Source organism: Ammodytes marinus, assembly GCF_949987685.1.
Source record: "Ammodytes marinus genome assembly, chromosome: 1".
NCBI lineage: Eukaryota > Metazoa > Chordata > Actinopteri > Uranoscopiformes > Ammodytidae > Ammodytes > Ammodytes marinus.
The window spans coordinates 28,363,038-28,390,708 of record NC_137230.1 but is presented as its reverse complement, the minus strand read 5'-3'; the positions used below and the strand labels follow the sequence as shown (position 1 = coordinate 28,390,708).

At 39.4% G+C, this 27,671-nt stretch overlaps 2 protein-coding genes across 2 annotated transcripts in view; one reads left to right on the top strand and one right to left on the bottom strand.

Annotated features, from left to right (window-relative positions):
- Window positions 1–2,425: 2,425 nt before the first annotated feature.
- serinc4 (serine incorporator 4) lies at window positions 2,426–20,219 on the top strand (the record flags this gene model as incomplete). The annotated part of the gene is made up of 11 exons (XM_080040879.1): window positions 2,426–2,548; window positions 7,779–7,946; window positions 8,909–9,087; window positions 10,619–10,698; window positions 11,110–11,203; window positions 14,691–14,902; window positions 15,587–15,682; window positions 18,614–18,740; window positions 18,848–18,960; window positions 19,427–19,580; window positions 20,012–20,219. The coding sequence occupies 11 exons, from the start codon at window positions 2,426–2,428 to the stop codon at window positions 20,217–20,219; spliced, it is 1,554 nt and encodes a 517-aa protein (XP_079897005.1).
- Window positions 20,220–20,777: 558 nt separating this feature from the next.
- Window positions 20,778–27,671, bottom strand: part of adamtsl5 (ADAMTS like 5) — a 30,753-nt gene continuing 23,859 nt past the window's right edge. The window contains exons 11-13 of the mRNA XM_080038133.1: window positions 25,773–25,901; window positions 23,882–23,953; window positions 20,778–23,767 (exon numbers count right to left, since the gene is read on the bottom strand). Coding sequence (XP_079894259.1) covers window positions 23,433–23,767; window positions 23,882–23,953; window positions 25,773–25,901 — 536 coding nt within the window. The 3' untranslated portion in view covers window positions 20,778–23,432. The remainder of the gene's footprint in view (window positions 23,768–23,881; window positions 23,954–25,772; window positions 25,902–27,671) is intronic.

Sequence of the window (27,671 nt, the reverse complement as noted above, 5' to 3'; positions counted from 1 at the left end):
TTTTCTTTTTACTTTTCACAGTTTCCTAAATTATGAGACAAATGACAACCTCATTATGGTGCTAGATGAAAAGTCAGGTGATAATAACCAGAGCCAATAGGGTTCATCCTCTGGTGTCCACAAGTGTTTGCACACAATTTCATGGGAATGCATCCAATATCTGTTTGAGCCAAAGTTGTGGACTGACTGACTGACCAACACTGTCATTCCCTGAGGTGTGCTGCAAGCAAGGACCCCATGTGATTTATTTTGAGTGCAATGACCAGTGTAAATGTGATAGTAAAAAAAGTTTGATGCTTCTTCAAATGCAACACGCTGGTTTTACGTTCACCTTTCCGACAGGCCTGGAAAAGCACTCGGGGGAAAGGGGGTCTAGAGGTGTGAGAGCCCTCTTAGTATATCTGCTGCTCTGCCTTCATCAGCCCCTCTAATACTCCCACAACTGTTGATCTTCTCAATGGCGCAAACTCTTCATTCACTGGGTTTGTAAGTCAAAGCCTCTTAGCCCAGTCTGAACCGAGTTGACGTCTCCTCTTATTTAACCTTGTGTGTAAGCGGGAACCTGAAAAGACAGGGGCACCTCTTATTACATTTACAAGGTTTTGGCACAGGCACAGGCTTTTTCCAATGTGCATGTTGACAGGTACGGCCCCTAAAAATAAGTCATACTACTACAGCAGTCACGCTGCTGCAAACAAACAAACACCACAGCAGCCAAATGTGACACGCGGGGGAACTCAATCCCTCTGGACCAGTTCTTGTCCTTTTAAGATGATTTTACTTTAATTGACTAATCGTCTTAGCTGTACTTAGATTAGTATGCAAACATCTTAATTTGTAAAAGCACTACTAACTGAAGTGGCTGTGTAAAAAAAAAGTTATATGTACAATATCTTATCAGGTGAGACGTAGCACAGTGACAAATTCCTGCAGTTTGCTTTGACAGTCTCTGGCTCAGTGAGCTGTGTCTCTGTGTGGCGACTGGGAGAGTGTTACTGGTCACAGCTACTAATGTCCTGTCTGCTGAAGGTCAAACCTGACTGAGGGGAGGGCTGAACATCCATGGGATTATCCCGGCTCCGCCCTGCACACTAACCCATATCTAATCTGACTCTCTCCTCATGCACTCAGCGCTTTTTAACAGCCACCACACACACATCATTTCAGTTCACTGCCGCTGTGCCACATACTAAATGTATTATCAGCTCCAAACAGCGTTCACATGTTAATTCTGTGCCAAGTGTTTTAACATACACATTTGTCATTATTATTATGATGGTACATTGTTACCAATGTTGAAGATTTGTAAGATAATGTCAAATGATTTTACCCCAAAAAGCTCACCTGGTTTTATTTGAATAAAATAATTCACAAATTTGATATGAGATTTGATTTAAGATTTTATAATGATCTTCTTTTTTTGATAAACCAGTTTCAAGTTTTGCACCAGGAAAAGCATGATGGATTTGTTCAATTTGTATTCCAAGAAAGTGGACTTTTAGATTTAAGTGGATTCAATCTGATGGGCCAAAGTGATTATTGTTATTGACAGACTTATAACAGGCTGTAATTCTCTGCCTGATTTTAAGCCTTCTATTAGAGCGCAGAAAAAAAAGGCCTGGTAATTAATAAACTGTGAGCACATCTACTAATGCACCCTGCCTTTGTGGATTGCACCACACTCTGTCCTGTTTTCCAGTCCTTCCCCTCACTGTTTCTGTATCATAATGCAGTCATGATAACTTGTTAGGATTATGGATCTGGGGTCTCTATCTGTGAGTGACATGCTGGTTTGTAGGAGGCTTCCTGCCAGTGGGAGGCTGTGAGGTGTTAGGCATCGGCATCCACAAATCACACGGGTTAATTGTTTAATTTTCTAAATCTGGATTAAACACGGGTATTGGCCCAATCTCACTGTAATGTTGGCTTTGTGCAGTGCTGGGGGAAGGGAAAGGGAGGGACAGATTGGAATGACACACTGTCCCTGCATGTCCTCCTCCTCCTCCTCCCTTCACAGACTCTCTGCCTAATCTGAGCGGGTAGGATAGGGGGGGAGGGCACCGGGCATTCGCCACCACCTCTCCCACTTTTTTGGCAGCGCCCAACACAGCCGCAGCAGAGCCACAGCAAGTAGGATATGGGCAAAACAACAATTTATTCCCCCTGTGACTGTGAGCAGCTGAAGGCGGGCTCATGCTGAGGCTCTCGACATGCAGAGATCCCAGCCGGACTAGATTCAACTGCTAATCCAGCATAAGGAGCCTGTTGGGACAACCTGCTGGACTTTCTGGGTTTTACTTTTTCTTTTCTTTTTCTCTTTATCCAACAGGCCGGTTAGACGTTGTTTTTTTCTGGTCCCCCTTGGAGGATGTGAGGATGCCATCTTTGAAGGCACGCTGAGGAAAGCTGTTGGTGCTGGAGGTCCATGGCCAAATGTAGAGTCAAAGCGGCCGAGGATAAAGCTTTCACTGGGACAATGTCTGCGGCCTCTCAGGGGATGAACCAGACCGGCGTCTACAACTACTTCCTCAACATGGTGGCCTATCAGGTGAGAGCTGACGAGTGCACGAGGCAGAGACTGTTGCTGGAAGTGTTTAGATCTTTTATTTAGATAAAAGAGGCAGTATCACAATGCAATACTCCATTATAAGAGCTGTTCTATTTTGTAACATGTAAAGTACCATTTGTACATGCAAACAGCCTTTTAATGTTGTAGCTCTGTCAAGAAGGAGCTATTTTCCTTAAACACTATCAAATATTGTCGTGAATTTAAATCTAAAACCATGCATCATATTTAATGAACCAATCATATCTCAATCTGCAAAATAACAATAGCGGGGTGTAAATTAGGCCTTACAATATTTCCCTCTGAACTGTATGTAGCAAAGTAGAATTGCAATATTCAAGTACTGTAAAGTACATCAAAACGTGTACAGGTACTTAGTTATGAGGTTCCACCACTGTATTTATCAATGGCAAACATTGATTTCTGTCATGGACCTTTTGGGTCCAGCCATCACATTTTAATTCAACTAAATAATTCAAGGTGTTAGTCAAACATCTGGAACACACAATCTAACTCAACAATAAACCTAGCCTTTACAAAGCGTTTTATATTATTTTCTCTTGCTTGAAGCTGTCAGGTGTTGATGTTATTTTGTTCCTCACCAGTACATGCCCCTTTAAGTTTTAGTTTTGTGTATCTTTGCCATACTTAGAAATGTCAACGTTTCATTGACATTTTTTCCTGATTGGGGAGTTGTTTGTCCAGAGAGTGATTTTGCTCCTGGAGTAGCCTGTGCAATTATAAAAATACTAGAATGGCACAAGAAAAAACCTACACCAACAATGTGTCAGTCAGTCTCTAAGTACTTGAGTCCCCTGAGATAGTTTGAAATGGGTAACAAATACATAGTTTCCTTTTGGTCTCAGTAGTTTCCTTAAACAGCTGGTCACTAACATTACTCCAACAAGAAGAAGTAGTCCATTGTTTGGTATTAATTCCTGAGGTGGATGAATCCACATTTGTTGCTCTAATAAGTATTTGGGGCAGCAGAACGGTGTATTGGGATTGATTTAAAATAAATGACAGTTGGTTCATGGTGATGAAGGAACATGTGACCAAGTGCAACAATGTGACTCACTGATGAGTTTTAAATGGAGCTTTATGGCTCCAGGATCCCTTATGGTGAATCCCTGAATTTCCTCTATTATTTATGCACATATGTACATTGTCACAGAGCTATAGACTCTAAGCACATTTACCATTTAATTCATTGTTAGTTTTGGTCTTTTTCTGGATTTGTTGACAGTATCGGCAGCCTTATCCTTCAAGTCAAAATGCGGTTTTAAATTATTATTTGTGCCACTGTTACACTACATTTTAAAATGTCTTAAACCTTTGAATGTTTTTGATACTGTTAGGCAAACATTTCACAAAGCATCTGGTGTGAATGAAAATAACAACATTTTCACTCTTTTATAGTGCAAAGACTGAAAATGGGTAATTTAAGCTAAACAGTAGTGTCAAAGAAACTAAACATGAAGAAATTAGTCACGAAAACAATGATAAATTTTTTTTATTCAAAACTTTGTTTTAAGTAATATGAAACAATGTTTAAGTTATTAAGATACATGCAGAAAAACAATCAAAATGTGAAAACAAAATAAAAAATATATTATTTCCTACACACGGTTTTAAAACTCCATATGTTGTTAATTATAAACATTACATTTATAAAACAGAGGTTACATTTAATAAAAAATAATGTTTTTTAAGACCTAAATGAAGATATATACTTTTTTCATGGGCTCCGTAAATGAAACTTATTAAAAATTGACCTCTGCTTGTAAGATAATGTAAGAGTCAATCAGTTAATCAATCTTATCATGTATTACTTACACTACAATTCTCCATTCAACCCAAATCAAAATCAAAATGTACTGACTCTTTAAATCAATAACTTAAACATTATAACTTATACAAAAACTATTTGTGCATGAACAACGTTGCAGCTATATGACGAAAGGTCAATTTGGAACACTGCCGCATTAAGTATGTGATTCATGCAGGATTAGCTCTCAGATTAGCTTCTTGGAGTCTCTGGCCGGACAAACAACTGGACAGGAGTGAGTCCTGGTCTGCATTTCTGGAAAATATATGTGACTGTACTATACCTGATTTTTAGAGTTGTTTTGGTCATTTGTTCAAACCTGCCCAATGCTTGACTTGAGACGGTTCCCCTTAAACAATGAACGAAATCCTGCTCATTACATTACATCACATCACATCATTACACTAAGTTTATGCAATAGACCCAACAGGCTGGGGTTTGGCCTATATATACTGACTGCAATAAATTCAGTCTGTGGTTATTAATCCTGTGTTATAAACCTTTAACTAGGCCAGTGGACAGACATGTGCAGTGGGTAGTTTGGTTATATCAATGCAGGTGATACAGTACATGCCATTGCAACAAGCTGAAGTCGCACCAATATTCAGATAAACTGGTTTCTTCAGTCTGCAATTTTAGTAAAAAAATTTAAAAAATAAAATCTCTTTATTGAAAACCTTTTATCTCTGAGTGCACATTCAACCTCAGGGTTTATACATGCTAGATGAGTACAATCAAATAGATTTATGTGATTCAGGACTTCTCTTTTAAGTAGGGCAACTTTAAATTGAATGGAGGAACAATCAAAGGTGATTTGTTTTAGGCCGGAAACAAAAAAAAAAGAAGCATTGGTCAACATAGTGCAGAGAAATAAAATCTCCTGTATTTAATCTTGTTTTAAGTCCTGCATGGCGAGTGAGGTTGGCAGTGGGCTTTCAATTTAGAAAGTAGGTTAAATTCTGACGTGGGGTGATTCGGGGGTGTGATGATTACACGTCACATTTGAGACTTCACATATAACTTTACTTCTCCTCGTTGTGACTAATGAATTTGTTTTTGTACTTTTTGCACTTTATTCGCAAAGTTACAGAGTGCCTTACAAAAGAAAAAAGTACAAACCTAACAAACAGTAAAGATAAAAATCAAACAATAAAAAACTTGACAAACAGTAGAAAAATAAACAGTGAAACCAGAAGCATCATTGATAAGTAATGATGCTGAAATATGTGATGCACTGCAGCAACATGAGCAGTCAGCTGTCCCCTGTGTGTGTGTGTGTGTGTGTGTGTGTGTGTGTGTGTGTGTGTGTGTGTGTGTGTGTGTGTGTGTGTGTGTGTGGGTGTGTGTGTGGCTGTGTGTGTTAGTGGGTCAAATTGTTTCTAAGCTACTGTAAATGATTCAAGCTCTTTTTTCATTCGGTTTTCCCTTCAATGGGAAGATGCTAAATAATCTTCTCAGCGTTATTCATCAGATTATGACTTTGCGTGTGACCTTTAAAAATACTGTATTTCTGAAATCCCTGGCCCAGCCATAAGCGCATGCATTCATAAATATAGTGCAGTCGGAAGATGGAAGTTCTCAATCTTATTTCATGAGACAAGTTCCTATATTATTCAAAGCAATAAAAACACATTTAGAAGACCATCTGTCCTATCCCATTCATCATGTTGTCATCTTGATGATGCAGAAAGATGCTCCAGACTGTTATCTGTAAAGTTTTGCTGAAGAGTCAGACAGATGTGTGTGCAGTTTTTGCCTCCTTAGATTTAGTTTAGGATCAGCTGTGATGACCTCATTCATTTCTCAGAATCAGAAGCAGCCAGATGCTGTGGGACTCATTAGATTAATCTTTTGCCGGACACCGCTTTGCCAAAAACTCAAAAGTGACCTTCAAAAGTCTTAAAACAGCAGGAGTTGGAATTCCCAGTCGAATTAAGCACTCTTCATTGAGTGTTTAAGTATTGCGATGGGAACCTAAAATTTAATTTAGTCTCTTTTAGATTTATAGACCAGAGGGCTGGTTCATGGGCCAACCCTGCTTTTGGTTATGGAAATTTGATATATCCACAACTTGTAAGAAAAAGAACCAAAACTCAACTGAGTTTTAAGTATTTTAATACAGAAAGGATAAAACAAAAAGAGTCCAAAATATACTGTTCGGCCGAGCAGGGTCAGCTCCTTCACCTGAATATCTATACAGGGGTTTACTCAATAAATTGATTCTCTCAGGAAACTAGAATAAAGACCCCTCACAAAACAGGACATTAAACAGAGGAAAGTAACACATGACAGATCAATATAAGGAAAACAGTCACCGTTCAGGGTTCAGGGCTCCACTGTTTTCTCTCATCAATTACTTAAAAAGACAATGTGTCACAAGACAGTAAACATTCAGTAGACTGGAAAAAACCCACTGAAAATAATTTTTCCATCACATTTTGTTCATTCCTGAAGGAGAGGTTCACATTATATCATGCCTTTGTTAAAACAAAACTAACACTTCCACATGTAAAAAGATTTAGCTTGCTGTAATTGTTTCTTCTTTCCAAAGAGATTTCCACCTAAAGCAATTTGAATAATAACGACGCAGGACAAAATCCACAGTCCTCTTACTGTGTAAAGATTTATTTCAAAGTTCAGCTGAAGCTCATATGATATGTTAGGTCCAAACAAAAAAGTGGATGTCTTCCAAAGTTATTAAAGGTTCTCTTTGTGTCATTGTCCTTCTTCTTCATTCAAACATCAAATGAGAATTTCCATATAGAGTTCCATATACACAATTAAAGATGAAAACAACTGTTGTTAATACACAGCCTAGGCTCTGTAAACAGGCATGTTGCTAGCTATGGTGTGCCCCCTTTGTTTACATACCCTTTGTTTACATACAAGCAGATCGTGAGGAGATTCACTGATTTTAAATAATTGAGGTCCACTGACTGTACATCCGCCTCATACAGTACATCACATGATTGTTAGATAACCAGTGCAGTTCTCTTTCCACTTTTTTACTGGCATAAAATGCATGTATCTGTTAAGTGAATATACATTTCTAATCTCGGCAGAGATCCCAGCCGGACTAGATTTAACTGCTAATCCAGCATGAGGAGCCTGTTGGTACAACCTGCTGGACCTTGAGGGGTTTTACTTTCTCTTTTTTTTCTTATCCACCATGCTGGTTAGACGTTGTTGTTTTTTGGCCCCCTTGTGAGGATGCCATCTTTTTTACTGGCATACAATGCATGTATCTGTTAAGTGAATGTACATTTCTAATCTTGACCTTATGTACTTTATGTATATTCACCTGTACTTTGCCCCAAAGCTCCACCGTTCCTCTCTTGTTCAGCGTGTTTTTTTAGACTGTGTGTCATATGCTCTCCTCCTCAGATTTGCTGTTGCTGCGGTCCGGCTCCCTGCTCGCTGTGCTGTGCCTTCTGTCCACCGGTCAAATCCTCCAACAGCACGCGGGCCATGTACACACTGTTCCACATCATGAGCTGTGCTGTGTCCTGCCTCATGCTGTCACAAACAGTCTCCGAGCTCGTCAGGGAAAATGTGAGTGGAGAATCTTATCCTACATGGCATGGTGTTGGATAGGTCGACAATACATGACCACAAAGCAAATAAAGAAATAACAAAATAACAAAATAGGTTGTTTGTGATTGGCTGCAGATCAACATTTACGTAATTTACCCTTTTCATTGAACCTTTATTTATACTTGAGAGATCATTGAGGGGTGACCGTCGAATACGAATACAAGACTTCACCAGTTGAATGTGAGAATTGGAGTGCAAACTGAATGGAGGACATGTTGACAGCAAAATACATATGTGACTACTTTATGATCTGATAATGGTTACCATTGATTGCAAATACATAAATGTAAATCAAACTAGGATGACCTTTTTATGTCATACCCCCTCTGTCATACCCCCAGGATTTACTGGCACCACAGAAAGCAAAACTATTATAGTGACATGATATCTCATGAAGCAAAATATGATCAGGTGTATCATACATTTAAAAAACCTGTAACCAAATATCAACCAAACCACTACCAGATAGTGTGACAGAATTCCTGTGATAATCATGTGATTTTGTTATATGATCAAACTGAGAGAACCAAGAATATGTTTAGGATTGAATATTTGGACATGTTTAAGTAGTAGCACAAGTCACGCTTAAGGGGTTATGGCACAGGATAAAAGAAGAACACTGAGGTCTTAAGCTATAAGAAAATACTGTGGGAAGGTCAAATAATTCCTTGAGTAAAAACATATGAACCCTATTGTTTTCTACAGTTAATGTGTGTCATCTCAAAATGCTACAACAACTCTGGGGAGACACTGTATCAGAATATTGTGTTATCTGGCATTCAGTTACCAACTATCATCTGCACTAGAGAGACTGATCATTCAGTTTCAACGGAACCTTGTTTCTGTTGATGTAAATTACAAGCAGAGGGCACTTTAGAAAAATCTATAAATGTGCGTGCGTGTGTGTGTGTTTGTTTCAGGTGCCTTTCTTCAACGTGATGTGTGACCAGGCGCATGGCGGGGGCCACTGTGAGATGCTGGTGGGTTACTCAGCGGTCTACAGAGTGTGCTTTGGCACTGCCTGTTTCTACCTGCTGATGGCCATCTTCCTTATAGACGTGAAGTCCAGTCAGGACGTCAGAGCGCTAATACACAACGGGTCAGTGATGCACTGTCATAAGGATTTATTTTTTTACCAAACTAGTTTTAAATGTGTTTCAAATGTAGGTAGTTATCCAAATGTTGTCTATTATGGATGTAATTAAACATCAATCAGCACGTCAATACTAGCCAAGTTAGTCTGTGTTTTCATTTCAGACAATCATGAATGCAACACTATTCATTTTGGATATGACTTTTGTTCTTGCACATGAACAAAGCTTAAAAGTTATGAATGAAAAACAAAACAAGAAAGAAAGACACGAAGAGTTGAATACATCTTCTCCTTCCAGCTTCTGCGGAGAAAATTAACCAAACAAATCCATAACAACTTTTCACACCTTAATCGTGACAAACTTGATCTTTCTAGAAGATCTTAAACGAAAGGAAAAATAAACAATAAGTCTTGCAAAGATCTTTATGTCATTCACTCATTTAGAATGGACCATCCAGCATTGTTACCACACCTCTCTTAAAATACACACCTCTTTAAATACGTCACCACAGGAGTAAGTGGTTTCTCACCTGCCCTGCCTCACTGCTCTATTTAAAGCTCTCTGTTGTTGCAGAGCAGTGACGTAGTAGCTGGGATTAGGATTTGACAGACTGGATTGTGGGTCCTCTCTGACATAAATCTATTCACGAGAGTCTTACCTCTCCAGAGTACAAAGGGGTCAGGCTTTATGGCAAAGGTTACAGCTCCTACTGGCCTATAGAAGGGGGTCAAGTATAGTGGCATAGACCCAGTGCCCTGCTGAAACTCTGTTATAGTCCTAGAAGCAGGCTGGGCTGGACAATGACACTGTTTGGAGGAAGGCTGAAACAATACAAGCTTTAACACTAGTGTTGCTGACATGTGCAAAGTTGGTCACTGCAATGGTGGGATTTTGATGTTTTTGATATGATTAAAGAGACAATCTGTAATCCTGTGATCGTAAAAATTATTGGAATTTTTGTTACTAACAGAAACATGTTCTGAGAAAGCAGAAAATGTAACTGAAATGGTAGCATTCGCTTTTCTGGAAAAGGATTGTTTTTTAAAGTCTGTTCATCTTAGCTCTCTTTTGTGAAAAAAGTCCATTTTGGAATTTCAATCCTAAAGCGGGAGGGTGGAATGCTTATAAATAAGTATATTTTTTAGTTGAAATTTAGATTTGGATGTAAAGATCATTCAAAGTGGCAAGCATGTTGCTTTTCATAATCATTACACAATTCAAGCAACTTTCAAAGTTTTCCTTTGTTGTTTTTATCACAAGGGACTGAATTAATTATGGGTATAACGTGGAATAATTTGCAATACATGGGATAAAACATGCAAAACAACTGCTTTTATTCTTTGATTTGAATAATCTGCTGCACCCGTTGAGTTCAATGTATATGGAAAGAACAAACAGAATTAATTAAAAAGCTTAAGAAATAAGTGCAAATTACAAAAACAGAGGATGGGAATGCCATTTTTGGTTTCGGTCTTTTCAAAATTTTAACTGTTTTTTTTAAAATCAGTTTCGTCTCTTCCTGTTTTTGACCGACAGCTTCTGGTTCCTGAAGTTAATCACACTGCTGGGGATGTGCACTGCTGCCTTCTTCATCCCCACGGAGTCCTTCCTGCATGGTGAGAGAAACAGTTTGTGGATTAATCCACACTGAGTTTAAATATGGTGGTTTGTAAACTTCCTTGTGAGTCCTGCTAGAGGGCAGCAGAGTCCCACTCCAGAGAAAACACTCTACAGGTTTGCCTACTGCTGAGAGTTATTGGACCATAAATCTCTCTAGCTACATTTCACTTTGTTTTGGGGACAATAACTGTGGTCGTGATACAAGCCAGATATCATTGCCCATGTATGATTTACAGCTTTAATTCTTTCTTTCTTGTCTGTCATTCTCTCTGTGCCTCTCCCGCTCTCTTACTTTGCTTACATAAATGAAACCACATGGCTCATAATTTCCTTTCTCTCTCTCTCTCTCTTTCTCTCTCTCTCTCTCTCTCACTCACTCTCTCTCTCTTTCTCTCTCCCTCTCTCAGCTTGGCATTATGTTGGTGTGGTGGGAGGATTTGCCTTCATCCTCATCCAACTCATCCTCATCACAGCTTTTGCGCACACCTGGAACAAGAACTGGTGAGTGAGAAGCTCACATAAGCAAAATATGATGTCACGCTTTGGGTAATTTTTATTTAATTAAGATTATGATAGTAATCCAAAGAAGCTAAGAAATGATGTACACAAGGCCAGCTCCATAACGAAACAGTTTCCCCAGTTTGGTGTGGAAGAAATTGACGGTCCTGCACGGATCCCTCACCTCAACACTTAAGCACTTTTTATGTATAGCACTTATATATAAAATGTATAATATGAAACTTATAAATGTATGTTCTATGCGAAGAGGTGCATTGTGGCAACTAGTGTTTTTTTTTTTTTACTTTACCTTTACTGGACAATAGAGTATATCTTATCGTATCTTATCTTAACTGCATCCAACACCTTTGGTAGGAACTGGAAATGGATTAAGTGTGAACGAGATGTTATGGCTCAACAGCAGTGTTGTTGGACCTCGCTAATGCTGTTTTGGCGCCGCAGAGCAGTGAATCTCTGCAGCCAAGTTCAACATCTGAAGGACAGACTGAAAGCAGAAGAGTGGAGGCTGTTAGAGCAGCAGACTGATGCATACAGTTTTTGAAAGACATTTATTTTACAATCACATATGGGTGTAATGTTTAGGTAGACACATACCTTTGGCGTCATACCTGTCTGTTAATCCAATATTGTTTTAACATTGATCACAATGGATCAAGATCAATCTAAAAGGGGTCACAGGAAGAAAGTTATTCAAATGGCTTCCCATATGAGTTTCTATTTTATAGGGAAAAAATGTCATTCTATTGTGGACCATGCCAAAGACCTAAATACCTGTACCTACATGTCCTAATAAATGTCCTACTTGTCCAGTTCCTGTCCGCCTGGGAACCGTACCCCATCTTTCTCTCTCTGCCCTTGTTTCCTCTCTTCTCTTTACTGTACACCTAAAAGTGAAACACCACTGGATTGTGAACAAGACACAGTTGCTTTTCTTTTCTTTTCAAAAGCTGATATTCGGAGACACATGGTTGTAACAGGAAAGGGATAACATGTCACGATTACGCTCACAGCTTCCTACTGAACATGGACAAATCATGATGAGTCCACATCTGGAGAAGAGCAGCTCCAATTTACACTGGTGATGACAGATTCATCCTCCGATGTGTAAATCATACACACTGCAACATCTGTCCCATCCGCCCTAACATCTGGAGCTTTGTCTCTCCTTCGTTCACTTATATAATTTGTGGCCTTAGATCAGGGGTGTCAAACTCATTTTGGTTCGAGGGCCACATACAGCCTCTCTGATCTCAAGTGGGCCGGACCAGTAAAATAATGGCAAAATAACGTACATGTCAAATCCAAATCTTTAGCTTTGTTTTTCAGTTATATGCTTTACAACTCAGCCTACATATGTAACCTACATTATCACGGATCACAAGGGATCTGTGTAGCCCCCAGGAAATGTCTTAGCAAAGGTTGCTGCTGGCCATGGGAATAGGAGGTGCGCACCGCAGCAAAAATTTTGGGGGTATTTTGCTCAAAGATGCCAATACGCACTAATGAAATAAACAACTGTTTATTTGAATACACAAATACAACAGGCACTGACCTTACAGTTGTCCAATTTTGTTTACTATATGTACACGGACACATTTTGTGCAAACATGCAGACAGTACAAAATACAATTAAATAAAAGTGCAACTTCTACTGTTTTGATTTATTTTTAAATACAGAGGTTATTTGTTTTTTTGGAATACGTTTTTCCCAATTTAATTTAATTTTAATTTAACTTACTTTTTTTTTTAAATGCTCAGAAATGTGTGCTCTACAAGTCGCGGGCCGGATGTTTGACACCACTGCCTTTCCTTAGACACTTGACACAATCAATCATCAATATTAGCATGCTATTTGGCCACATATATTGGCGTATTTACAGCCCTCAGAAAACTGACAGCTCTTCTTAGATGCAAGTTCATCAATTCATGGCTTAAAATCCTGAGCTGTAGAACTTTCAGGAGACATTCCTAGCTGTAAGCCACGTAAGTTTCCTAACAGTTGGGAGCGTATGCGACGTGCGGATATGGCACAGGCTCCATGAAGAAAAAAATAAAAATGTATTTTTTTTTTTTATCAGAATTGATTCAAATCGGCCGAATTGATTCGCGGGCCAGATCAAAACGTGTCGCTGGCCACATCTGGCCCGCGGGCCTTGAGTTTGACACATGTGCCTTAGATATTTGTTTGCTTGGTTGCAGTTTTGTGCTTTGGTACCTGGTTTTAATTGGATTTTGTATTAAAGTAATCCTTTCCTTTATTATTTTTTCTTATTATATTATTATTGTTTAATCCCCTGTCAGGAGCACTGTAAGGAGGAAATTCTCATTTAATCTCCTGCAACTAACAATTATTTCCAACAATTATGTCTTTGGTTTTTTGCTTGATCGTTTTGGACTGATTATGAGTGACTTTTGTGAAGTCCAATTAACAGTCCGAAACCTCCAAATATTTAGTTTACTACGATATATGACAAAGAAAATCATGACATTTGCAAAACTTCCACAAGAGACTGTTTCACATTTTTACTTCTGTTTAGATTTCTGTCAATTTTACTAATCAATTATTGGCCATATCCTTGCAGCTCTAATTAAAAACATTTTTTGAACAGAAAACAGCATTGGCAGCAAGGTATTTGGAATAAATGTGAGAAATGACAGGTTGAGCTGATGCTACGATTAATTTCTATTATTTATTAGCTTATATGGTATCTATACTTCATTCTTTCTTTTCTGTTTTTCATTGGCTAACTGGTTGATACGATGGCCTTCTCGTCTTCTCTGTCATGTCCTCGTTCACTCAGCCACACTCGTCCCCTGACAGCCAGCAGGTCACATATGTTATTCACTGTGTCCAGCTGTTGCTGTTGTCAAGTCGTTCTCTGTCAGCCACCTCTGAACTTTTGTTGTGTTATGGTAGAGTTTTAGCTACAACTAAGAGGATTTATTAATTCTGGGACTTTTCCAAGAAACACACAACGCTATAAAATGACTATAATCCCTTTATAATAACAGGGGATGTCATGTAATCAAATGTAAAACATAAATAAATAAAAACGAGTAGGCAAACAGTGGCAAAGCAAATAACCTGAATGCAGGAAGACAGCATAGGCTGCATGAATATATTTGAACAGTGATGACTGCGGTCTCCAGGTGCCCCCCAATACGTAGAGACCCAGACACCAATTTTCTTTTCTTTCTAAAAACACAAGCTGACCATCAGAATAAGTTAAAAAAATATGCTTTATTTTCATACAAATGTCTTTACATAGAGGCTTTAAAATGCAATGAGGCTGCTTGAATTTTTAATTTTAGAATTAGCCTCTATCAAGACATACCGCTACATGTTTCATTTTCCCCCCCTTATTTTCTCCTATTAAACGATGTGCAATAATGCATTAAAATATAATATCAGTGGCAGAATGGATTTGAATCTAAACCCTCCCTCTGTGTCCTGTGTGTTGCCCCTCAGGTTGACTGGAGCAGCAGAGAACAAGCGTTGGTACCTGGCGGTGATGTGTGCGACCCTCTTCTTCTACACCATCGCCACCATGGCCTTCACCTTCATGTACAAGTATTACACCCACCCCATGGCCTGCCACATGAACAAGGGCCTGCTGTGGATCAACCTGGGGCTCTGCGGCCTCATGTCCTTCATTGCCATCACACCGTGCGTGAAGCAGAGTGAGTTCCCTGAAACACACCGCATGCCGCATGTCTGTCATCGACACTCTGCGGTGGAATAACACTTATTAGTCGTTCGGCAGCTATGCAGACATCCCTCCTGTTGAAACCAGTGCTGCTGCATATAATAATAATTAAATGGAAGCTAATTTGATCTGTTTCTCCTTTTAAAAAAACAAAAGTTGACTACATGGCCTGCTTTGTCTGCACGTTTGGGGTTTTTATGACTGAGACATACAGCTGCGTACAGAGGTGGCAGTAACTCACTATTGGTACTTTACTGGAGTGTTTACATTTTTGGAGTATTTATGGAATCTAGTTTTCTTTTATAATTAAAATGGTAACACTATACTTTTTAAGTAAAGTTGGGGAGATTAACATTTTGCATTTCTAAGCTGTGATTGTGTTTGATAAAAATCTTGTTTCTGTAAAATGTAAACTTTTCAGAAACAAAGAAAACAGGAGTTGAGGAAACAATCAGCCATTTAGTAGCTGTACTTTAGAAGCTGCTCTAGAGCTTCTGATTAAAGCACATGGTCTTCATCAGCAGATGGATTTTGTCAAGTTGTAGTAGAACATAACAATAACCAAACATTTTCTTTTTTGTTGACAATATGTGAGTTATTAAAGGCATGTGTATTCTGACCTCTCACTAAACCTGCCTCTCTCTTTGTGTCCTTGCAGAGCAGCCTCGGTCGGGGCTCCTTCAGGCCTCCATCATCTGCTGTTACGTCATGTACCTGACCTTCTCTGCACTGTCCAGCCGCCCGCCAGAGAGAGGTACGTTCATTAACCCAACAGAGCAACCTGACACACACCTGACACTTTGTACATGGACACATTTTCTGAAGATTTTAAAGTTTTTTGTTTTGGCATTTTCTCAGCTCATTGTTTTAGTATAACAAACCTGTGCAAAAACTCTTACAAAAACTTTACCTTATGGTTCTTTACAACCAGTATGAACATGGGTGGAATTATAACAGCAACTAGTTGCTTTAAGTTTGTATATAAGGAATGAGAACACATTCCTTATATATAGTATGCCGTACTAGAATTAGAAAAAAAGTATGTTCACCACTAGATAAAGGCCTGTTATTGTGAAGCGTATCAACGTTTATTCGGGTGAACCTCATCATCCTGTCCTGCTTTGACTTAACAGTGAACAGCCCACACACTTGCATGCCCCCCCCCCCCCCCCCGCCCCTAATCCTCCATAATTTCGCCTGTGCGTTTCTCATAATGACTCACCTGTTGGCTCCAGGTAAGACAAAGAGCCTCCACATGACTGAGACATTATTGCTGCGGCTTGTCAGAGGCCCCTGTTTTATCCGGGGTTTAAATCTTAATGGCAAGCATGCAAATTTAGATGTACACACACACACACACACAAACACACACACATACACACACACATACGCACAAAGATAATCTGGGATGAGATGTGCTCTGACATGCTACCTGCTGGGCTGGTGGCCTGTGGTGAGGGCAGACTAAGACATATTTGTTTCACATTCCTTGTGGATCCATTGACAACATAATGACGCGAGGATATAACATCATTACATATGTTCTTCTCACACAGGTCAGGTTGTAATGTTGAACGTATCAAGTGCAATGCAGTAGTCAGATCTGCCAGTAAAGATCAGATAACACTAGAGGTTATATGTAGGTAAAAACACAAAACATACAGTTTCTGGTGTGCCTCAGGTATTGTTTGTTGGTTTATTTTTCCTTTATTTGTGCTTGAACTGGCCAAACATAGATTGTGTTGACATGGTTGGATATTTCCAATTGCACAAAAATTTATTCCTGAGATCCAAAACATCAACAGTAATTGATTTGTCGGGTGTTGGTGTCAAACATTCAGATGTATATGGAGTGCTACTTTCTATGGCTAGACATAAAGCAGAAAGGAGGCTAGGCGGGATGTAGCCCCAGCAAGGGTCAGGTTTTGAGTATGGCTGTGTGCACAAACAAGCTGGCTCATATGTTGTGCTTTTATCCTGCTCAAAGTCTGTAGTTCCGCTGGAGTAGAATATTCAGTCAGTCTTCTTTGTTTTGTTAGGGAATTTGGGGAAAAAAGATTTTTGGTTGGAAGCTACTGATCGAACATGTTCTTAAGCTCATCCACAGCTCAGAGTGTGGGGATTTGTGTCCTGCTTGGATTCACAATATTTACAATTGGATCAGGAAAGATCACTCCAAAAGAATGAAGTTTACGGGAAAAGGAATAATCATTTAAGGCTGTTTTCAAGCAAAAATAAAAAGATTTTAATAATAACAGTTGGACTCATTTGAATTTCGGAAATTGTGATGGCCATTTTTCACAGTTTTTGGATAAACCAAACAACATACTCCACGACACAATTCCCGGTGGTATATTTCTTAAATATCCCTTCGACAGGATCTATTAAATGTTGAAAGTTGTCTATTCAACTCTGCCACTTCTTTCCATTGTGTTAAAAGTGCAGTTGGCCACAGAGAAATACTGTACGTGTGAGTGTACAATATGAGTGTGTGTTGTAGGTGTGTGTCAAAGTCCCGGGGGCAGTGCAGGACATTGTAGCAACTTGTTGAGAAAATATGCACCCTGACTGTTATAAAAACACCTTTTCATCAGTGAACCGCACACAGGACACACAAGGACACACAACACACACAACACACACGCACTACTGCTCTGTAATATTTAATTACCAACTGCTGTTGCAGAGTTTCCTTTTTCAGTTGCTTTAATTCATTTAATTCAACATCTCCAGAGGCGATATCTGTGTGTGTGTGTGTGTGTGTGTGTGTGTGTGTGTGTGTGTGTGTGTGTGTGTGTGTGTGTGTGTGTGTGTGTGTGTGTGTGTGTGTGTGTCTGTGTGTCTGTGTGTCTGTGTGTGTGTCTGTGTGTGTTATAATCCGAGTCCTGTAATTAGCCAGTGTTTTCACTGAGCTCAGGTTCCCTTGACCCTCCATAACACAAAAACATCTCTCAGGAATCCACCGGCTGCTAAAACCACCCTTTGGAGGTTGTGCTAAATTCCTGTGTTTTGTTGTTTTCAAGAGTTTGAGCTACTGCACATATACATATACATGCAAATGTGTAGTGTATGCTCACACACATGCACGTGTGTGAGCATACACTACATATTTGTGAGGTGCTGTGTGTTCTGAGTCTGCAGAAGGGAAAGTGAAGCCAAGGCCGCTTTTACAAGAAAGAGAGAAGTGGTTTTCCAAGAAATAAAATGAGTAAGAAATAATTTTAAAAGAACGTGACACAGCACTTGGCCTGTAGGCCTATGTGGTACCTTTCCTCGGTGGGGAGACAAAACACAAGTTTGTTGCCAAAAGATAAATATAGTTACAGCTGATATCTCTCAACTAATAATCTTTTGAACTCATTTTACAACCATCATTTTGTTTTTGAATCTCGAAATGTATGTGTGATGAGAAGAACATTTTAATTTGTGATTATAATTTATGCAGATAAATTCAGTCAATATTGTTGTGGATTACAAATGACAGCATTTAGCTCAAACACAAAATATAAAATAACATACATTTACTGTAAATGACTGACCGTGAACTTGAAAGGCTTAATGGGTTGCAAAAGGGTGTCTGGTTTTTGCACTAAATTGTCCATAGATATCTGAAACTATACCAAAGATGACTTTTCCCCTGAAGGATCCTGTTAAACTTAATGTGCTGTGTTCTTCTCTGTGTCAGTGTTGTATCAGGGCATGAACGTGACCGTCTGTTACCCCAGCGTGTCCCAGGATGACATCCAGAAAGAAGGCAATGCTGTGGCCATCATTGGAGCTGCAATCATGTACTGCTGTGTCCTCTTTGCATGGTGATTAGACTCATGAGGACAACAACACACATATTGTTTTTACTGTTGCATCTTTGAAAGGAGGAATTATTTGGTGACAAATTTGTTCAAATCTAATTTCTCTCCAGTAATGAAGCGTCATACCTAGCAGAGATGTTTGGTCCCTTTTGGATGATCAAAGTTTACCGCTATGAGTTCCAGAAAGCCACCTGCTGCTTCTGCTGCCCCGAGGAAGAGGAAGGTTTGTACTGTTGCAGTTAACATAACATAATTTCCTTTTTTTAACATCAATAAAACACCCGTTCGCTAATATTAAAATACCAACAAGGCAAGGAGGAGGTCCATGATGAGGAAGTCATGCATTCAGTTGGAAAGAATTTCCAGGCAAATCTGATTTTCTGTTGTTCTGAAGGGAATATCTTTTAGAGTCACGTTAACTTAAGACTGTTGCTGTATCTTATCTATCTGGAAATACTTTAACATCAGAAGAATACTCAAAGGTTTTTATCATTAACTAGACAAAAACAAGTACCAACTGACAATGATGGATCACTGTTAAGGTTGTTGTTTGCAGTAATTAGGCCGAAAATATTCAAATGCTGGGAAAGGCTTGAGCTGGTGTTAGAAGACTTCTGTCTAATAAACATCTTAAAAGGCCTGAGCTTTGATGGGAGATGTTCTCACTTATATATTTTTTTCTTTTTCAGGCGAGGAGGAGTTTGTGCTTGACGAAGAGTGCAAAGGCTGTCAAAAGGTCCTTCACAACGAGACCCAGAGAGTGGCTTACAGCTACTTCTTCTTCCATTTTGTCTTCTTCTTGGCCTCGCTGTACGTCATGATGACGCTGACTAACTGGTTCAGGTTCGTGAACGCGACGCCTTGTTTTGCTTTCAGTACTCTGACTTTAATAATCTAAACACAGGCCTTGTTCTTATTCATATTTGTATGATTCATAAAGGATTGTATAGGGGAGGTAGATCATAAAAGTGTATTTTATGATTTTGTTATATTTGGCACAATCTTTGGAATTGTGTTATGCAATTGGTGACTATAATCATTAATAAAATTGATTCTATTAACATATTAAGGTCTGAATAAGAGTATCTTCTGTAAAATTCATTGTGACCTGGGAAAAAAAAGGAGAGGGACTTGCTTTTCAAAATAGTGAAACATGATGTTCGTCTCTCCTCCTCCACCTCAAAATCATTTTTTGATGGGGCTCTTTCTCTTTCTTTTCTCTACCTGAAGTAGCAGTGAAGTTAACCTGTGTTGTCCTCCTACTCCGTCTGTAGCTATGAGTCAGCGGTGTTGGAGACCACCTTCACCCACGGCAGCTGGTCTACCTTCTGGGTGAAGATGTCGTCGTGCTGGGCCTGTGTGATCCTCTACCTGTGGCTGCTGCTGAGCCCGCTGTGCAGCTGTCAGCCAGAGTCCAGGCCGCGGCGCTCACGCATCAAGCGCCGCTCGGGGTCGTCCCGCCACGTCTCTGTCATCGTCTGACACTCTCTGTGAGGGAGGCCGGATTGGGAACAGTGTCCAATGACAGAGGTCAGGTGACTCCTAGTAGGGGGCACCATGGCAGTAAAGGGGATTTTCAGTCAATGGAAAAAATGCCACAGGCGGTCAAAGACTCGCAGTTCTATGAGAAAGGACCAATCACAGGGCTCGATGCTCCATGCCCTGTTGATATGCAAAAGAACTGCACGGATAAGCCCCTGATGTCACAGGATGCTGGACACACCATGAACTAAAAACCTGACTGTGATTCAGAAACACACAGTATGAATTGCCAAAGGGATCAGAACAAAAGGGTGAAGTCTCACTCTGTAGAATGTGGGAATTACAGTTAGTTTAGGTGTAAAGGTGGGTATATTATTTACAAACTTTTTGTCTTTAATTTTAGCATAATTTTCAATTGTTTGGGTGTATTTAGACTCATATATTATAAGGAGGAATTCTAGATGAGAGGCACACATCCCAATAATGCTTTTTTAAATTCTGAATCTACCCTAAAGAAGGAAAGGCCCTGTTAGTCCTCTGATCGTAGACAGGCGGCAGATGGTTTTAATCATGAGCAAATCTTATCTTTTTCTTTTTTGGAAATTACAACATTTGTGGATTTTACATTTATATTTGTGTACAAAAAAGAATCTTCAGTCTTTATGCTAGGTTAAAGCTAATTGCTAATCCTAGCTTTAGCCCCACAGTTTAACCACATACGGTATATTAGAGTGGTGTCGATCTTCTCAGCAAACTCTCGTAAAAAAAAGTGAATAACCCAAAATTGGCAAACCATTGTTTAAAGATGTATCAAGGACTTTTCAATGCAAAGGAATGATAATGAACGTGCAGTCACACTGTGGTAACAGAATAATTGCATAAACTTTATTCCATTTAGCTCTCTTAACAACAGTAACCAGGGATTCTACAGACATAACTCATTTAATTGCATTCTTTAATTCAGTTAAGAACTTTTTTCTTTTGCTTACCTATCAACGAGGCAGCTTCAGGATTGTTTCCTATTCCCAGGCACAAGATTTGCTCACGTTTTAGAATAAAAACCCGATGCCGTCTAGGATCACAGGAACAATAGATTCTCTTTCAGTATTTTCTCCGACATCTTTTCACACGGTTGGTTTTTTAAATCGCCCAGTGACAGGTCTGACGGTGCGACCGAGAGGCAGCTAAACAGAAATGTATGATGTTCTTCAAAGTTTGACTTATAACACTTTATGGATTGATTCTTGTTTACATTTTGAAAACTTAAAGAATTGAAACCAAGAGTGCTTGAAACAAAAATAATACTAAAACTTACTTTCAGAAGGGATAGAAGCTTTCTGTCTCATGCCTTCAGATGAAGTAGTTATGTCTGCAAGACGCTGAGGTGCAATGTGCAGGAAATCTAAACTATTCCCCCATTCCTCGATGTTTGATACTGGATTCTCAACTCTCCCCTCTATTGAAGGGAGACTGAGTGTCCATGATGACTTACCAACAGTTAATGAGCAGTAATGTGGATCAGTCAAATAAATAAATATATATAAATATTCAGTTAGATCATCTGCAGTATAATATAGGGTTATTTTGTTGTAGATGTGGTGCTTTTTTGTTTGTTTTTGTAAATACAATTGTTTTCATACGAACACTGCGGTTCTCCTGTCTGGTTTGTGTGTCCAACAGCAAAAATCACTTAAAAAAGTGGAATCAGCTTTAATAGTTTAGTTTTAGTTGAGTTTTTTGTTTTTTGTGAACAAATAACATTACAATAAGACAAATGGGTCATTAGGCTATAATTAATATACTCTTTGGACAAATGTACAAAGAAATCATTTTGGCACATACAGATGAGGTTTGAAAGCAAAAATGTGAGATATTTCAAAAGAATTACACAAGGCACAGAATAAACAGACTGCAAGTTTTCTCAAAACAATTATAGTCAAATTTATACTTTAGGTATATTTGTAGCTAATCGGTGCCACACAATAAAATACTGAATATTTCATAATCTTTCACGTCAAGTTTCAAAAAGCAAACCTGATTCAACACACTATAAAAACAAAAGAATACCGCTAAAGAGCAGCTGACATTAAACAAGTGACACACAAGTGACATTTTATGGATTTAAGCTTACTTTTCGCTTCATAAATACATTGTGAAGCGATATGTTGTTAATATATCTCGAGTTTAAACTAAAAAGAAAAATCCACCTGCAAATTGCAACTTGCACAAGTAACTAGTTTAATTTAGCTGCAGTTACATGTGCTTTTGAAAGAAAGTTAATGATAGGTTATAATATATTGAGAATCTGTTAGAATCTAAAATAATTGTTGTAATTAATTTCTTGTCCATTTTCTGGGGAGAAATAAGAGTTCTGAAGTGGGACTAGCGGCTGGTTCTGGAGGTATTTTTTCCCATTTCGAAGTTTTGATATCCTTAAAATTCCTCCACAAAGAAACACTGGAGTCTCACGCCTACCATAATGACACTATAGGTTTATGTAATGACCATCAGTTATATTATCATGGCTAGAAAGATGGATTCGCTCTTTAATTTTGCAGACAGATCCCAAAACCCACCTACAACTCGATGTGCTGCTTGAGTCGTGAATAAAACTAATAATTTGGTGGCAATGTATCATGGGGGCAAGGTCGATTTTTCCTTAGAGTTTACACACACACACACAAAAATACAATAATATAAAAAAAATTAAATGATTGCTGTGGGGAAAAAAACAGCAATAACAAAAAGGCCATTTCAGTCAATGTTCTTCTCTTTGGTATGTGTTTAAAGGTGGGCACAAGCATCCACCTAAAGTGCTCTCTATGGTACAGTAAGCTGGTCAGGCTTTTAAATAAACGTGGAGTCTTTTTTTGTTGGTTTCTCTTAATGTGGCGAGTTAACAAAATGAGGCTGAAACTGTCCGTCGAGGAATCCAACCACTACTTTACTCCTTGACGCCACTCTGGAATTTAGTATGACCTTCAATCTCTTGACGCATACACACACACACACACACACACACACACACACACACACTCACTCACTCACTCACTCACTCACTCACTCACTCACTCACTCACTCACTCACTCACTCACTCACTCACTCACTCACTCACTCACTCACTCACTCACTCACTCACTCACTCACTCACTCACTCACTCACTCACTCACTCACTCACACACACACACACACACAGTGTTGTCTCTCACACTCATTCCCTCACTCCCTCTGGCTGTCTGGGCCCTCTGTTGCTGCAGAGTCTTTCGAGCGGTCGCAGCAGTTGGTCCTCTCGCGGTCTGAAGGGCACCACGTAGCTGTCCTCTTCCAGCAGGATGCGGTTCAGCGTGTGTTCGTGGTTGATGTGACGACGCACCATCAGTATGTACTGTCTGCCCTCCTCCATACGGGGGCAGTCACACAGGTTAGGAGACCACAAGAACTCCCGGTGCTCCAAGCGGAAAGCGTTCCGGTACGTGTGGAGGACCTGGACGTCATAACGCGTCTCCTCCCCTCGGTACAGCTTTCCAAGGACCTTGCCTCGGAAAACTGAAGAGAAAAAGAAGAAGAATTTATATGATACAGTATTTCTGGTTATATGTAAACGTTAGGGTGCGGTGACAAGCTATTTAAGAAATGCAAAGCTACAAGGTTCAGACTCACCAAAGTCCTTCTGGCAATATTGTCTCTGACGTTCCCTTCGACCTTTGACACGCCGACATTTCCCACAATTCTCTGCACAATGAACAAACACACAAATATAATTATGACATGAATTTAAAAAAATAAAATACCTTGACAGGTTTGGGATATGAGTTGATATCAGCCTTGTAACAGGCACCTAAACAGAGATGTGTTAAGAGAAACAATCAAGTAAGAGGGCGAGTCATGTTGTCTTATAATGCACCCATGCATCTGGACCACTGCCCACACCTCAGATTTGATCACAGATTCAATAAGGCTAGGTGTGGTGCTCACTGTCCTAACAGCCATAGCCAATAACAATCAACCGTTGTAAAGCACTTTGAGTCTGAAGCTTCAAAGAAAATGCACTATATATATTTGTTGTTACAGTTTTTCACAATTGTTTAAACACATTTTTTGGAACATCAGACACAATGTGCACAATCTGAAACTAATTTACCAACTGCTTAACCAATTCTGCTGAACTCCAAACTCATTTCCTGCCTTAGACTCATATTTTCATTCGAAAACACAAATTTTTCACAACACTACACACAATTCTCTATATATTGCACACTCTTCCTGAATTCTCTCTCATGGTATTCACACAGAACACACTGCCAATCAAAGTTCTAAACTCAAAAGGCTTTTGTGCAGTTCGCTATAGAAGGGTCAGAGATGAGCTCCTGTTTGCTGTGATTTACAGTAGACTGCACATTTTGGTGCAAATACAGTTTTTGCCGAATACTGTAAACACTAAAAGTGACTGCTATGACCACAACCTCTAACTTTTGTAACTATGCCCTAAACCAAAGCACCAACCCTACAAACAAGATATATGCTTTGCACTATGTTTGAAATTCTCCAACACATTTCTTGAAAAAAAATTAAACTAATTGAATACCAATCAGTCTAAACCTTAGCACTAAAAATAGACCCCAGGTGAGCTCAGCAACAGACAGACACATACAACAGGGACACTATAGTGGACCATGTTATAGATCATGGCCTATCAATGAGGGAGCCTGGACAGAGAATGCAGCCCAACCTGAGTCGCTCCATAATTAGGAGATTTAGATTGGATATCAGGTGACCATTTCCCTGTTGCTTCTCAAAAGATGACATTGAGTGTGATGTTGATGAGGCGATGTGGCCAGACGCAACCAGGAGGCAGTATCCATAAAAGGATTCATAATCCAACCACCCAGCGCTGTTTTTTTTAACCATTGTTCCCTAATTTTACTGTAATTGTTTCTTAGATTATACTGACACAATGAATTGCTTGAACTGCAGTCCTACCTACTCATTGTGTTTGTTTGAAATGGCAAAATAAATTCTGAAACATGTGTGTTAGCATTTGGCAAAAACCGTAAAGTATTTGTTGTTACTGTAGGTGAAAGTGTATGAACATGCAAAGGAATAATTCTACTGATAAAGCATTCATATAGTGGTTTGCATTTATACTATAGTGTTTTCCATTTTGCACACCAGTGTTCAATGAGTGCTAGAAATGTCTAGTCATATGATGTATGTGTTTGTCATTTGAAAAGAAAACACCATTTAGTGAAGAGTTAACATTGTTTTGAGGGTAAAGTGTGCTTTTGCAATTGAAGTGAAGGATTTTGCATTTTGTTTTTTGAGTTTTGAAATTTGTGTTTAGGGTTTTGAAAAAGTGAGGTAGTCTATCAGGAAATGTGTTTAAGCAATTGTGAAAAACTGTAATATATGTCCAGCATAGCTCCTGGTCTTATTTATACTTTTTGCTATTTCCTGAAAATATCCGAGCATCCCTGTAATGTTAACTTGGATCATGGTTGGCTGTGCTTAGCTTGATGGTAGATGGGTTGAGTGGTGTAAGTGATGCACATACTTCCAGGTGAGGGCTGAGGCAGGAGGTTCCTATGGTTCTCCTCCCGCTCCAGGCGTGGCAGGATGGGCAGGTGAGGGCGCTGCTGCTGCTGGTGGTGGGATTGACGTGGGGGCTTCACAGGTCTTAAAACTAGTGGACACAAATCACACACATACATGTCAACAATGATGTAAACAGTTGGTTTCATTTTAAAATAAACCATTTCTTCAAAGCGAAACCGAGATGAAATTAATTAGTTTAATCTTAATTAAATTATTACAATTCCCCTGTGTGTTGCACTTACAGGGAGTTAACGTTGTGGCTGACAGCAATTATGCAGCTGTTTTGGGACACATAAATGTATATTGCAGTGTAACTCGCAGCGGTAGAGTATAATCAGCAAACTTTTTTAAAAAATCAACCATAATTTGTCAAAAATAATGATCTCTGAACATTCAATTGTGCTGCTCTCCTCCTGGACAAACTACACACTAAAAAACTATTCATGTTTTCTCCACATCTTCTTGAATTGATATATAATAGAAATTCTATCCGACCTATAATATGAATTCACTGTGAACCAATGAGCTCCTCAGGCTGTCTTAAAAACACTGAAGAAAATGCAGGCACACTTCAGCTCAAACATGTAAACAACATTCTTTGTTTGGAAATACTGTATATATATGTATTGGTCTGAGTCCAAATGGCATCGCCCAACAAGTAAACATACAACTCCTAGCCTTTTAGACAAAGATCATTCTTTTAAGTTCACCGTTGTTACCTGACAAAAAAACTCACACACTAGTTCTGGCAACAACAGGAATCCAATTCTGTTTGGCACACATCTATCAGCTGGAAAACATTTCCAGAGAGGCTACTTTAGATTTATTGCATTGGATAGGTTACGACAGAAGGCACAAGTCCTCGGGCTGCGTCCAGATTTCCATGTGAATGTGAATATGTAGGGAGGTGAGGAGAGATTCAGCACATGTGCACTGCAGGCTTAGAGAGAGAGATAAACCGGCTGAATTCCTCAGCCACAGAAACCAGATCCACCTGCAGATACACTATTTGGAACTGAATGTGGATTATTGGGGCGACTGTGGCTCAGGTGGTTAAGCGGGTTGGCCAACGATCCAAGGGTTGGCGGTTCAATCCCCGCCCGGTCACCTGTGTCATGGTTGTTGTGTCCTTGGGCAAGACACTTCACCCACCTTGCCCTGTGTGAATGTGTATGATTGCTGTATGTTTGAGGTGGTGGTCGGAGGGGCCGTTGGCGCTGAATGGCAGCCACGCTTCCGTCAGTCTGCCCCAGGGCAGCTGTGGCTACTCTCGTAGTTTACCACCACCGGTATGACTGAGTGTGAACGAATTGAACCAGGAAATGTAAAGCGTCTTTGAGTGCCTAGGCAATAAAGCGCTATATAAAACCTATCAATTATTATTATTATCTTTTGCCCATCATCCATCACACTAGTGTTTTCACCCTGATTGAACCTCCTCTCAGAACCTTGTGGGCATGTATAGAATGTGACAGTTGAAATGTTGTTGCCACTTCCTATGTCACTTCATATTAGTTCATGACAGAAAACATTTGTGGTGTTGTGTAGTTATTTCGATATGACCAAGTTCATCTAAAAAAACATCATGCCCCAGATTCAACTTTTTCTCCTCATATAACCCTGTGCTGTTGTTTTCTCTTGCTTTCATTCAGAAGCCTTAGGGATGTCAACGTAGTGGCCTCATGGAAATAAATGAGGCATTTGTTCTTTTTATGCAGTGCTAATGTCTGTTTGAACATGGCCATCGGGTGTCTTCCCAATCTCAAAGGAGTTTTTGACCGGCATGATGATCAGATAACTTATAAAGGCAGTTATTCTTTAAAACTCGTGCTTCCATGTATGAATAATTTTTTTTAAA